Raw genomic sequence first — 14,148 nt, 5'->3', positions numbered from 1 at the left:
CCAACAGGAAGTCATAAACAGAAGCATTTAGTATTTTAGATTTCATAGTGGTTCAGGGCAAAGTTTTTCCTCCAGCAGGCCCTTCAGTCATGACAATGCATTTTAGTCTCTCACAACTGTCCAACTCCAGCTTCAAGAAGCAAACAGCAAATTGCTAGAGAAGAGCAAATACCTGAACTTGACATTGGCTGCTGCTGTTTTAGGGAAGGAATCCTCTGAGTGGCAGAACAAGCTTAGTTTTCACAGTTACTATTAATGTGGCTGTTCGTGTACATATCATACAAGGTAAGTCAACAACATCACCAAGAGGCCCCACAGTCCTTCGATCAGTCTTACTTCCCCAGTGGTCACAATAATAGATCCCCTTGTGACATCTTACTCCTGATATGGAAACTTTAAAATCAGAAACCTAATGTTTCCAACCAGAAAGTTAACAAGAGAAAAGAAGTTTACACATCGTACAATACATGATTTTATTTACATAACTGAAATGATTTTCTTAGTCACCTTGACTACAAAAGCAAATTGACACGGGATGATTTAATAACCTTTCATAAATAGATTTAACAAATTTTAAAACAGATTGTTACTTAATACTCAGTAATCCTTAAATACGTAGTAACTTCTGTGTATATGCATATGAAAATTGTCTGAATAGACTAACAAGTGTGAATACCTGGATAACTCAGGAACAGACAATTAGGTTATGAGTCAAGGGTTAACTCCCCACCACTGGGTCAGCCAGTTAGACTTGGAGTTCTCCCTCTGCTGAGAACAAACCCGCTACAGCCTCTTCACACTGAGTAGGCATTTTTAATAACTTGAGAAAGTTTCTCCCTATTTCTGCATTTAACAAGACTATCATTAAGCACATCTGAAACCCACAAGTTTACTACCATGACTAGGTATCTGTAAAAGAACTTATCACAGTGTGTCTGAACAATGGCCCAAACTAAAGCCATGTCGCATCTGCAGTTAAGTGTTTTTCCAGTGCTCTCCCTGGGGGTGTGCACACACACACACACACACACACACACGGCTCCTCCACATAACTCATCCAAGCCTTCTTGGCCACAAAAATGCCATAATTTTACCACTTTACCACTTTGGTGAAATGGCTGTAAAATCCAGCATTTTCATGAGACATCGTTAAGTTCTTTCACAGTGCTTTAAGTTTAAAGACCAGGCAGTGTTTTGGTAACTGACCCTCTCCTGCAAAGTGACAGCATTGGGACAGAAAGAAGAGCCCCCGGGACTTCCCGAAAGCCACCCCCGCAGGATGGGAGGAGTGCTGAGTGTCTGTGACCACAAACAAGCAGTGAAGAATGACAAGAAGCTTGTGAGTCATGGTCAGAACCTAAAAACAAAAATGTCTTGCCATAGCAGCATTACGTTACAAACACAGGAAGAGTGGACACGTACCTTTTCACACAAGCTCTATAAGAGCCAAAACCCTGTCGTTTCCCATCAGAATTGTCATCAGAGGTGTCACAGTCCTTGGTCACTTGTCGACCCTACTTCTAACCGAACTAGCTGAGACTGAGCCCAAGTCCCAACCACGAACGTGTGAGATGAGCCTCTGCCACTTTGGGGCACTGGATGGGTGGGTACTGAAGGCTGTGGTTGGGGAGGCTGGGGAGTTCGCGGCAGCCAAGTCTCTGTGGTCAGAATCCTTGGAGATGAGTCCACTCCACTCCAAGGCCCCCTCCTCCATACACTTTCCATCACAGGGGTGTGATCTCTCAGCCAGGTGGACAAATGTGTCCTAAAAGCCCCCTCCCCTCACACCACCTACCTACATACTAAATGTGGCATCAAGCCTCTCCGTTGTGCTAAACCTAAGGATTATTTTAATCATAAGAATCAAATGTCTTCCTAAGAAAAGGTTACATGATTAAAAAAAAAAAAACACAACAGGATATTGAAGGTTGTGGCGAGACCTGTCCAGAAAGTCCCCTCTTCCCCTCCAGCCCTGGTCAGGCTCTGACATCCCTATGCGGCCTGGCCGGGCTCTTGTTCTGAACAAGGACAGGTCGTCTGGGCCAGGGTTTTTTTCCCCTGCTGCCTTTTTTGGTGTGTGTGCTTCATGTTTAAATCATGTGGCCTTGTTTGGAGGCAACCAGAAAAAAATCAAACAGTTCAGGTAGTGAGTGAGGGGCCCATACATGTGAGCGCAGAGTGCGTGGTGCCCACGGATGCACCGGCTGGGCGCTGCCGAGGGCTGAAGAAGGAGGAACACCTACACCGTCCAGCACGCTACATCTGCTGGGTGGCAAGACCGCCAGCCAGTGTGAAATGTGCAAGTAGGGGCCGGCAGACCTTCTGTTCTCAGCATGTTTCTTCCCCTCGCGAGTCCATTACTTTTCACAAAGAAATGTTAACTATCAAATGCGTCCATTAATTGTGCCGCTGAGGGTGAAACCATCCAGTTAGCATATACACTATCATTTGCATATCTTGGACACCCAATGTTGGTGCCAGCGGCTCTCGTGAGTGGTACAGGACTCTCTTCAGGCCAGTTCGGGTCTGACATGCCTAAAAATGAAAACAGATCATTTGTTCTGCGCTGAAGAACCCAAACTTCATGTGCAGACAGTAAGGCCTTGGCAAAACTCCCTTTGAGGTTCAAACCAAACTTCTGGTTTCTGGGCCAACTGCCTGCAGGGTTTCATGCTCCAGGTTTCCAAAACATGGGTAATGTTTGGGGGAAGGGGGGAACATCACATGTTCTCTTGGTAACTGTAGCTTACCAGAAACTACCAATTTTGACTTTTGTAAGCTTCAGACTCTCAAATCTGATCAATCTCTGGTGACCTGTTTAACTCTTTCTGTAAGACAGCATAAAGCATCAGAACCTTGCGGTACTGCCTGGCTTACTGCAGCAGGAAGCTTCTATAAAAAGTGCTCTCACGTAAAGGAGCCTACTTGTCTTCCATCCCAGCCTACTACAGAGGAGAGGATCTTCCAAATCAAGGGTGCACGCAGCCCAGTCCCACAGCGTCGACGGGACAAATGGCAAGGAACACTAGCCAGCAAGGAATCAATGACCCAGGAGGCATGCAAAAGGAACAACCTCGGCTGAAAAAAGCTTGAGACTCCAAGATTTCAAAACACTCCATGATGAAGTTAGCAAACAGGAAAAAAATTTCAAGTATTGAAGACAGAAGAAGGAGTTTTGGCAAGAACCGTATTTACTGTCCATCGCAAGACCACAGCACCACAGACTACGTTCTTTCAAAAAGCATTTTGCTCCAGCTTTTAGCACTGACTTCATAAGTGACAACTGTCATGACAGTGTGTGATACAAAGGATGTGAAAACAGTAGTCTGTGTGTGTCCCCCCTGCTCCCCCCGCCAATGGTGGTCCCCAGCACCGGGTGACCTCCAAGCCCCCCACCCCCACTCACCCAGACAGAGCCTGGGGGGATGCTGGCTGTGTTCTCAGTGCAGGCAGGGTAGTGCTGGTTCCGCCTTTCTAGATTAAATGCCTCCCCAGGTCAGGAACATGTACCCCAGTAGTTAAATTAGAAGTACCATGACTAAATCCCCACCCCGGAAATGACTGAGTCATCATTTCTCAATAGCCCCTGAGAGTTCTGCCCCACCCTCTCCTCTATCATCTTAAGCTGCTGGGCAATGTGGTCATCACACATATTTTCACATCCTTTAAAAAAAACATAGTTGTTAAAAAAAAAAATGCCTGAATGTAAACGGATGCAAAGTCAGACATTTACAAACAAAAAGGTTCAGAGCAGACTTTGGTTTCATTCAAACCAGAAATACTCTTAAAAAGCATTACAGAGAGTAAGGACAGTGCAGAGAGCAGGAACAACGTGGCTAGAATCTAGTAAATGCATGTGAAATTCTACCATAGAGTTTGTTTTCAATCCACGTGGAGGGGAGGGTGCGAGGGAGGGGAGCGTTATTACAGTCCACCAGGGGCGTCTCCTCCTCCGACAGGCCGTCGTCATACAGCAGGGAGTCGGATGGGGTGGACGCGGCCAGGTCCAAGTAGTCCTGGAAGGGAGAGAGAGCTGGTCACCCCTGGAGCGGGCCACTGCTGGACACGCCCACCCCACCCCTCACCCACGCCCTGCCTGAGAGCAGAAGCCCCAGCTGAGTCCCATCTTGCACCTATCAACCTCTCACGAGATCTGAGCCCCTGGCCAGGGTTGCCAGCGCTGAGTTCCCTCAGCCTCTGCCTCGTCCAGCCCTGCTCTGTAGTTCTCATTGCAGAGAATCACCTCCTTGGAGGCAGAAAGGTATTCATTCATTGTCCTGGTCCTCTCTCTGCAGCGCTGGGGGCACCAGCCCCAGCACAGGAGAACAGGCCTGTTTATAAAACCTGAGACTCTGGGATTGCAGCCCCGTGACTCATGTGGGAAGGCCAAGACACATTCCCCATCTGCTCCACACTTTCCGGCTTCCCTCCAGGCACTCCTGCTATCTCCAACATCAAGTCAGGACCAAGAAATCTGAGTCATCGGTGTGAGTTTTGCACAAGATGCTGCTAGAGGGTTCAGCTCCCAAGCAGGATGATTTGTGAGGACCAGCTACTTCCCACTGCTCTGGATAAAGGTGTCAAGAATGCTTTCAGTGTGTTTCTGGCTGGTTCTCAGCACTGTTCTAGGAAAGCTGTCTGTAGGCATCAGCTATTACCTCTGTTTAGGGTGAATCATAGGATTTGCCCAAACGATACACTGAGTTTGGGTTTTATTTCAAGGGGCCCAGTCCATATATCTTGCTTTCCATGTCTGGAGAAATGACCACTTTTAGTAACTGTGTTAATATAAGGATGAAACCACCAGAGGGCAAGCAAGGTCTGTGTCTATTTTCTTTACTTGCATCCCCAGCATGTAAGGCAGAATACGGGAGGCAGCCCATTGCCCAATCAATATTAGTGGAAACTGTGTTGACTTCCTCCATCACATAGAGCTGTAAACTGGAGGCACACAGATACGTTGGTTGGCCCACACTGAGCTTTTGGAAATTGCTATAAAAACTGGGAAAAATAAACGTCCCTGAAAATTCAAAAGCCCTGGCATGCTGGCACTCATATTCCTACAGGTTACATGTGTCTATGGTGAGAGGTCCTTCAGAGGCAGCTGGTGGGCTGCTATTTGTCACAGTTTCCACTGCTCCCTTCACTTTCCACCTCTAGCCAGACCCTTCATAGAATCTGAATTTAGGACACATTCATTCCAACTCTACTTTTTCAAGCTCCATTATTGAAAATAATTTTGTTTGGCTTTGGAATATCTTCTTTCCACCCCTGTCTGTGGAGGGCTCTTCCTAAGTGTCAAGGTAAAAATCCTGGAGGTCCAAGAGGCCTGGATTAAGGATAAAGGCTCATGCCCACCCCACCCCCCACCCCCGCACCTGGAGACGACAGGACTATCTCACTCTGCACAGCCGCACTCTGCCTTTGCACTGGGAATTCCACAAACCAGGGTGAGGGAGGTGGCACCAGGGATTGGCTCTGGGTACTCACTCTGCTCTTAACCATCATCTTATCCAGGTCTTTGCTGATGTCGGCAAACACTGGCCTCTTGTCTGGTTCCTGCTTCCAGCACTGCAGCATCAGACTGTACCTGGTGGGACAAACAGGTGGGTGATGGCAATCCAGCAAGGACTGCCCAGTCACAACCACCACACGCAGTACAGTGCGCCCTGGGTGCCAGAGGCTCTGTTCCCAAACCCCGAGGCTGTTCCTGTGTCACTGACATCCTCCTCTGAGCTGGGCCAGGGTATGATGGGTCAGCAGAGGCTCAGTGTCTGGCGCTGTGGTCCAGCCATGCTCACTATGGCAGCTAACGCAGAAATGAGTCCTTCACACTCTTACGAAGGATGAACTGGGTATGAACACAAACACCTGCCAAGCACTCTGTCTTGCACCTCCCTCTTCCCCTGGGGCTCTGGCAGGACTGCAGGGGCCACCCTGTGGGTGAGTGCTGGGCCTGTGCCTGCCAGTCCAGGGTGCCCAGGGAAGCAGCGCCTACTCACCCTTACACTCCCACGGCCCTGAGCCAGGCACATGGCAGGTGCATGACAGACCTTGTAGAATGAATGGACCAGTGTTTTTGCCCATGGACGACCCACTCTCATATGTGCTCAACCTGTCCTCCAAGGATCATCTGATGGAACCACCATTTGATGAGAAGATTCTGGTGCCCTCGAGCTGAAGTCCAGGGGCCACCTGCCTGCTCTTGGCCTGCCTTGGTGTCTCCGCTTGGGTGCTCCCCTACATGCACCCCTGGAGCCATTCTGAATTACCTGCCCCTCCCCAAGCACCCTGGGATAGGTCTTCAGCCTTGGACTGAGCCTGCTCCCTCAGTCTGAAGCACCCCCTCATCCTTCCACCACCTCTCCTGGGGTCCTGCTCCCCCTCAGACTTCTAAGTCCCCCCAGGAGGCCCACCCAGCCCCCAGTGGAATCTGGGTCCCCAGCATCTGCCATCATGCCCAAGAGTGGTTCTCTGTCATCTGTGCCTTTGTCTCAGCCTGTCGCTTCCAGCTGCCCAGTTCGCCTGGGGCTGGCACCCACGGCTGCCCAGCAGCGGGAAAGGATGAGTGCACCCCACCCTGCCAAAGCCCGGAGTATCAGTGTCTCGGGAGGCTGGACCAGAGAAAGCATGCTCACATCTCCTCGCTGCAGTTGTCCGGCCTCTCCATCCGGTAGCCTGTCTTCAGAAGGTTGAAGAGCCGCTCTGGAGGAATCCCAGGGTAGGGGTTGCCGCCCAGGGTCACAATCTCCCACAGCAGGACGCCGAAGGACCACCTGTGGAACCAGAGGGCCAATGAGGGGCTGCACTGGGTCTGCGGCACCCTCAGCACCCCAGATATCATTCCCCTGAGCAGCAACAGGACCCAAGTTCCCTGTACAGAGATCAGTCCAAGTGCCCACGGTTTCAGCCTGGGCTGACCAGACAGATGGAAGTGGAATGGAGGTGGGACCAGGTGTCTGCCTGCCTCACCCTGAGCCCCTGACAAGCTGCTGCCCAAGCTCAGACCCCACACCCAGAAGGGGCAGGTGGCTGACCCCTGAGGTGAAGCTCTGTAGCATCCGAGACGGCACAGGGAATGCAAATGAGCGCAGTGAAAAGCAGGTGGAGCCAAGGCCACGGGACACCGGGGGCACTCTGCAACACCCCTTCACTTTTTCTGTGTACTTGGAAATTTTCATCAGATGTTAAAAGGAAAAAACACTGCAACGGGAAAATACCTAACTGTGAGGGAAAATTTACTGTGAAGTGGGGACAAAATCGTATCACAAAACAGCAGGATCACACAAGCCCACTACAGTAATTACGAATATATACCTGCATGCCACGGACAACTCTAGGCAAGGCCTTTGAGAGCTGGCCCTAGCTATTTAGGGATGGTGGGGTCCCAGTGACTTTTAGTCTCTTCATTATGCTTTCCTCTGCATTTCCAGTTGTTTTACAGTCAACTTGGTAATCAGAACACAGTTGTTAAAACTGTTTAAGAGTTGCCTTTTCACAGCCTACCTTATTCAAAATATGCAAGGCTGTTTACAGCAGAACATTTGGAAACAAGTCTGTTGTGGTTTTGAAAACAATCGAGAATAGTTGGACTATTAGTCCAACTAGTAGTTGGACTTGGAAGACTGAGTTTTGGTCTTGGAGTTTAGGAGACCCACTCAAGGTCACCCCACCCTAAACCCGTCTCTGGGTGGGGACCAGTCCCCGGGGACCTGCTTGAAGCCAGCTCATACTCAGGCCCACAGAGAGGGAACTGTTTGGCTGGGACTGTGTGTCACTGAGATGTCCAAAGAGAGTGCGGGGGAGGCGGGGGAGGCGAGGGGGTCTGCAGCCATGGCTCACGCCCTCATGCAGTGGCACTCAGAACTACCGCCTGGGCCCTTGCCATCTGCTGTGTGAGTACACAAAGCTCCCCCACCTGCAGCCCCCCAGTTTGGGGAGGTCACTCTGGATGGTTGGAATGAGCTGACAGGCACTCAGGGCAGCTCTGTTCCCCTGGGGAGCTGCCCAGACAGGTGCATACGTGTAACCTCCACCCCAGGAAAGGACATCCAGACTCACACATCACTCTGGGTGGTGTAGATATGATCAAAGAGGGACTCGATGGCCATCCACTTGACTGGGATCCGACCCTAAGGAGGGAGTGAGAGAAAGGCATTAACGTTGCTTTGAGATCCGGGGATCTGGTGTAGGGGAGCATGTCTCAGGCTCTTTCAGCTCTGAGGGGACGCTGAGTGATGACTGTAGTGTGTTCCTGGGTCCAGACCAGCAGCACAGCCTCACAGGGGCTGGAGTCCCAGCCCCACCTTCCTAGGCTTGGCTGAGACACCAGAGGGAGTCAGTCAGCCTGCCCACAGCTATACAAGGTGTGCTGGTCACGCACCACTTCCAAGGAATTGATGCTGAGTGCAAGCCAGGCCCCACTGTGGCCACTTCTGGGGAGATCAGGGACACCCCGAGTGCTGCCCAGTGCGTAGGGTGGAAGCACTTCCATCAAGATCTCCCCTGATATCTGAGGGTGAAGGAGTTTGGGAAACCGACATCCAGTGTTTCCATCTTGGGAATTTCTGACACAAACGAACACACTAAAGGCCCTTCTGAGAAGCTCTGAGGGAAGAAATCCGTGTGAGTGTCTTGAGTCTGGTTTTTCCCGCTTGTTTTATCCCGGGGCCCTTTTAGCATCCTCTGGAAGACTGCCCTCCACCATGGAGAGGCTGGGGTTCAACCTAACAAATCCTTTCTAATGCAACGTAAGAAAGAGCTTTTTGGTACAAATAGATCAGGTGGCTTTCCTGGTGGCTCAGTGGTAAAGAATCCACCTGCAGTGCAGGAGATGCGGGTTTGATCCGTGGGTCAGGAAAATCCCCTGGGGGAGGAAATGGCAACCCACTCCAGTATTCTTGCCTGGAGAATTCCATGGACAGAGGATCCTGCGGGGTTACAGTCCATGGGTTGCAAAGAGTTGGAGGTGACTGATCAATTAAACAACAACAAATAGGTCAGCCTCAAGGCACAAATCAATTTTAAAAAAAGGCATTTGCTTTGGATTTTAATGCGTTTATTATAATTCCTTTTTTAAAAAAGTACTATTTAGGATTCATACCCTACGTGAAGTGTGACTGCTTCGAGGGTGTGTGTTTCTAACAACGCCTCCCACAGGCTGTGCTCTCAGGGGCCGAGCTTGGGCACCTTGTGCTTCCTTGCTGGGTGACACAGGGCCTTCCCGAGGACCAGTGCATCAACAGGAAGTTCCATCCACCCCCCTCCACGGGGTACGGAGCACCCCTCTCCACTTCCCCTTCAGCACTTCTAAGATGTGCTGTCACAATGGAAACCCTACAAGAAATCAAACATCATCCTCACAGCCCCGGGAGCACCTGGGCTTCTCATCCCTCAGAGCAAAGCTGAACTGTGTTGTGGTTTTCTATTTTCCTTTTTGAGCAGCATCTGTTCTGAATGCCAGCTTAGCTGTGTGTTTTGAGGGGGCCTGTGATCTGCCCTGTCTAGTCTGTCACAGAGGGGCTACTGGAGAGGGGCTGAGAGGATAACAGCACCAAGAGGGTCAAGACCAATGTCACAGGGAAGGGGACCACACCAGGGAACCAGGTTTCCCAAGAAGGGCCCCAAACCACCTGTTTCAGTGACTTGGAAAAAGCTTCCCAAATCTCTACCCTGCGACTCCAGACTTTGTCTCCAGGACCCACCTGATCGCCTTCCAAACTCACTTAGTCAGTACTTCCTAGGCCCATGGACCAGGAGCATACCCTGTTGTAAAGTGGTTCATGCCTTCTGTGAAGAATGACTAGCAAGCTTGGGTTTAATTCATTTTTTTTCCCCAAGCGAAGGATACAGAGAGTAAAACAGTGACCTTCACTCTGCAGCAGTGAGAGGAACAACTGCAGACAAGAAGACTTATTTCTGCAGTGGTAGGTGACCTTTAGAAGTGATAGTGATGAAAAGCGAGAAGCTGCAGGAGCCCCGCTCCCCAGCAGGCAGCACGTGTGGCTGTGAGGAAGAGAAGGAACAGGCTCAGGACTGAGTCCTGCTCTGCGTCTCTGGGGACCCAGGACTAGGGACGAGTTCGGGGATGAGGACTGGAAGTTTACACTCTAAAAACCTGCTTTAAAAAAAAAATGAAAAAAAAAAAAATAAAAACCTGCTTTATCTTCTTCAGATCAAAATCTGTCCCCACTCTGTGGGCACCCTGACTACTGCCCTCTGCCCTCAGGCCAACACACCCCAGGACCTGGTACCTTGCTCCTCTTCACATAGGAATCCTCTTCATAAACATCTCGGGACAGACCAAAATCTGAGATCTTCATCCTGCGGCCTTCAGCTACCAGGACGTTTCTGGCTGCCAAGTCCCGATGGACGAGCTGTGGGGAAGACAACAGCAGGGACCCCTGAAACCCGGGCCCATGGCCGGCAGAGGGAGCACGGGGCTGGGGTGGCACGCACCTTCATCTCAGCCAGGTACTGCATCCCTCGTGAGATCTGCCAGGCAAAGGAGATGAGGTCGCCCATGGTCAGGGCCCGCTCCTCCGGGTTGTCCAGGTAACTGGAGTTGCGGCTGCCCCCGCTGCCCACGTAGCCAGGCCCCGCCTTGCGGCTCTCTCGGAGGAAGCCCCGCAGGGAGCCGTACTTGGCATACTCCACGATGAGGAGCAGGGGCCCTGGGGGCAGAGCGGTAGGTACGTGGACTGGCTGCCTAGGTGGCCCTGGGCAGGCAGGAGTTGGGCCAGCATGGGGCAATCGCTCCCGGCAGCCTGAGGACTCAAGCCCTGGCTCACTCTCACATCTCTCTGCTCTCCACCCTGCAGTGCTATGTTGCTTCAGCTGTGTCTGACTCTGTGTGACCTACAGACTATAGCCCGCCAGGTTCCTCGTCCATGGGATTTTGCAGGCAAGAATAGTGGAGCGGGTTGCCATGTCCCTCCCAAGGGATCTTCCCGACCCAGGGATTGAACCCAAGTCTTTAATGCCTCCTGCACTGGCAGGCAGGTTCTTTATTACTAGTGCCACTTGGGAAGCTCCTCCATCTTGCAGGGGCTTCGGATTCCAAAGCCAGCTGCCTGGATGGTTGACCACAACCTCTTTCCTGGGGGCCCAGGGCAAGCAGTCACTGCATTTGGAGCTGCCCTGGGAGATAACCGCTGTTGCTCAGATGTCAGGCCTTTCTGTACCCCTGGTCTTGCCACAGTATTGCCTGGGCACAGCTGATGGAGGCAGAGGTTCTGGACTGCCCATGGCCACCCTCTCCCTGCCCTGCCTGCTCTTGGGCCACAGTCCTGCCCGAGGCCTGGCCCTGAGCACTACTGGTGCTGACTGGTGTCCCTGCTGCTCTCTCCCTGTCGGCCTCCCACCTCCCTCACACCCCCACACACACAAAGTGGGAGGCCCCCAGGGTGGCAAAGCAGTTTTGGAAGACCAATAGAGCAGGATGCTCTTATGTGAACAATGGTGATGCTGCCGCTGCCTTTGCCACCCCAGGCTGGGGTGGGGCTGAGATCACCTGGAGGTTATGGCATATCTAAGTAGGTGCCCAGGAGACACTGCTCATCTCTGGACTTCCCTGTCTTAGGGGCTCGGCCTGGGGCTGGCTGACAACCAGGATGTCGCCAGAGACCTCATGGCAGCTCTGGAAAGCCCAGGAACACTCCTGTGGCACCCCTCATGGTCCACTGACACTCAAGTTCCAGGCGAGGGCCAGAGTCAGAGCCATGCTTCCGAGAAGAGAGAGAACAGGCCAGAGAAGAAAAGGATGGGGAAGGGGGAGAATGCAGAATGGAGCGGCCCGGAGCCCCTGGCCTGTGCCCGGGCAGCTGCTAGTCCCCGGCCGCTCTTACCGTCCTGGCTGCAGGCCCCGTACAGCTTGATGACTTGCGGGTGGTTGACCTGCTTCAGGAGGTTGAACTCTGATAGCAGGTCCCGCAGCTCGCTTGGAGAGGCATTCTCTGAAACGCACAGAAACAAAGCGGGTCGCAAAGCCCCTGCTACCACCTTGCTGGGTCACAGACGCACACGAGGGGTCTATACAGACTTGTCTCCTTCCCAGACATCCTACCCAGGTTCAGACTGAGGCCTGCCAGGACTTCACTGCTTGGGGCTACTCTCAGCCCACGGAGGGTCAACAGGGGCCTCAAGTGCCTCCAGGGAGTAAGAACTGGAGGAGCGCACTTTCATGTGAGCAGATCTTTCCATGGAAAGCCTTCTGGGCTGGGCTGTGCACGCAAATGGCATTATTTCCCTGCAATCACCATCTCTCAAAGACAGAGGTGCACAAAGATACCCCTCCATTAACCCTTCTGGGGAGGTAAAGGGACTCCCTGGTGTCCCCAAACACCTGCTGAGCAAGCACTTGGCAATGGGGGTATGTGAGGCCCTGGAGAAAGGTGAAGGCCGTGAGACTTCACGGAAGTCCTCTCGCCACATTGAGCACGTGAGTCCCAAGGGCAGAGAGAGTTGTACTCAGGAGCTTGGGTGTGGAGGTCTCCTGGCCAAACCGTCCTCCTGGGTCATGCCCCACATCCCACGGCCCAGGTGTGCCACTGCCTCTGGCCGTAGACTTGTCTGGAAATAAGACAGCTGGGAGACGGGGTATTGGAACCCTTCGGACCACACATGGGTGACCCAGGGCCAGTCTCACTGTGCCCTCTTAGGGCCTGGGGTCTCATAGGCAAGGGGTGACCCCAGTCTGAGGGCTTGGGTAAGTACACAGAAGTACCTGGCACTGCGTGGCTCCCTGACTGCTTAAGATCAGTGTGCGTTAGCCCAAAATGTGCCCACCACATGGCCACTGGGCCCTCAGTTGGTCCAGCTGAGCCAGAGCTGGGCCATGGCAGAGGACTGTCTACCCAGTCCCTGCTGAGAAGCAGCAGTGAGGATACCCAGCTTGTGGCAAGACTGGGGCAGTGCTGGCCCGCTAAGGGCCAGGGGGGACTAGGCAAGGCAGGGCCCTGGGGAGCAGGGGCCAGTCCTTACGAGTGGTCTCTTCACCAGGACTTCAGTGGACGCTTGGCGAAAGGAATGAATGGGGCAGACTGGGGTGGGGAGAGCTGTCAGTTTTGAACTAAAGGGCTTTTAATTTAAACTCTGATCTTTACCCAACATGGATACAGAAGCAGCATGGCTCTGGAAGCTCTCAAGGGAGGACTGTCTTACCCCACTTCTCCAGGGACCTCACCAGCCCACATCATCCATGGTGGGGGTCCCTAGACTGCAGCCGCTCAAGAGCAGGGGTGGGGGATTGGTTCTTCGGGAGCAGCAGGCTGACTGCCAGAGTCCTGGCTGTCACCAGGGCTTCGTCCACCCGCTGGGGCCCCCGCAGATGTGAGTGGCAGAGCCCCCTCTGTACTACCCGGTCAGGTACCTTTCAGCATCTTCACAGCCACAGTCGTGTACCCCGCTTTGCCTTTCAGCCGGAAGGCTGTGGCCTTGACCACTTTTCCAAATTCGCCTTCTCCCAGAGTTTTTCCAAGCACCAAGTTCTTCCGTGGGAATTCCCACTTGGGATCCTCCTACATTGGGTGTGAAGGAAGAAGAGAGAGAAGAGAGATGATGAAGTTAAGAGCAAAGGAGAAGGCAAGAGCCGGCGGACAAGCTCCAGTGTGCAGACAGGTGACAGTCACCATGGCCAAGGGCAAGACCCCACAGTCAAGCCTTGAGGTGATGACAAGATGTGTCCCCCCACAGGAAGGCAGCTGTTGCCACAGACCGGCTGGACTCCGTATGCTCATACCCTCACTGGCCTCCACCTACTGTAGACGCCCAGGGCCTGGTATCTCCAGTGAGGGACTCAGGGTTTACTCAGCACCCACAGGTGCTCACAGAGGAGCACAGCCCCTTCCCTGGGAGTCAGGCCCAAGCCTCATGGCGCCGCCTCTGCTTTGGACACCAGGCACTGCAGCGGCCCAGGCTCCAGGACTTCCAAGAGAACTCAAGCAGCACCTGTGGCCCCAGGTGCCTACCAGCCCTGGACTCCCAGCTACAGGTGGGGGTGTCAAGGACACCTTCCTGGTGTGGCAGCCTCTAGAAAGTTACCACTGTGCCCCTCAGGAACCCCCGCCCACCCTTCCCTGGAAGGGAAGCATGTGGAAGCATCTGCTCCCCCACAGCCCAGCCACTGCCTAGAACTTGCACACACCAGCC

The 14,148-nt window shown here is 52.8% G+C and overlaps 1 protein-coding gene across 1 annotated transcript in view; it reads right to left on the bottom strand.

The window, feature by feature from the left end:
- Nucleotides 1–448: 448 nt before the first annotated feature.
- RET (ret proto-oncogene) overlaps nucleotides 449–14,148 on the bottom strand; it is a 55,905-nt gene continuing 42,205 nt past the window's right edge. Inside the window, exons 12-20 of the mRNA XM_069571643.1 lie at nucleotides 13,370–13,517; nucleotides 11,847–11,954; nucleotides 10,459–10,673; nucleotides 10,254–10,376; nucleotides 8,062–8,132; nucleotides 6,639–6,776; nucleotides 5,491–5,590; nucleotides 3,869–4,016; nucleotides 449–2,535 (exon numbers count right to left, since the gene is read on the bottom strand). Of these exons, the coding sequence (XP_069427744.1) occupies nucleotides 2,378–2,535; nucleotides 3,869–4,016; nucleotides 5,491–5,590; nucleotides 6,639–6,776; nucleotides 8,062–8,132; nucleotides 10,254–10,376; nucleotides 10,459–10,673; nucleotides 11,847–11,954; nucleotides 13,370–13,517 (1,209 nt within the window). The 3' untranslated portion in view covers nucleotides 449–2,377. The remainder of the gene's footprint in view (nucleotides 2,536–3,868; nucleotides 4,017–5,490; nucleotides 5,591–6,638; nucleotides 6,777–8,061; nucleotides 8,133–10,253; nucleotides 10,377–10,458; nucleotides 10,674–11,846; nucleotides 11,955–13,369; nucleotides 13,518–14,148) is intronic.

The sequence above is a fragment of the Ovis canadensis genome, chromosome 25 (assembly GCF_042477335.2).
Source record: "Ovis canadensis isolate MfBH-ARS-UI-01 breed Bighorn chromosome 25, ARS-UI_OviCan_v2, whole genome shotgun sequence".
NCBI lineage: Eukaryota > Metazoa > Chordata > Mammalia > Artiodactyla > Bovidae > Ovis > Ovis canadensis.
Note: the sequence above shows the minus strand (reverse complement) of the source record. Positions and strands in the feature narration are given on the sequence as shown.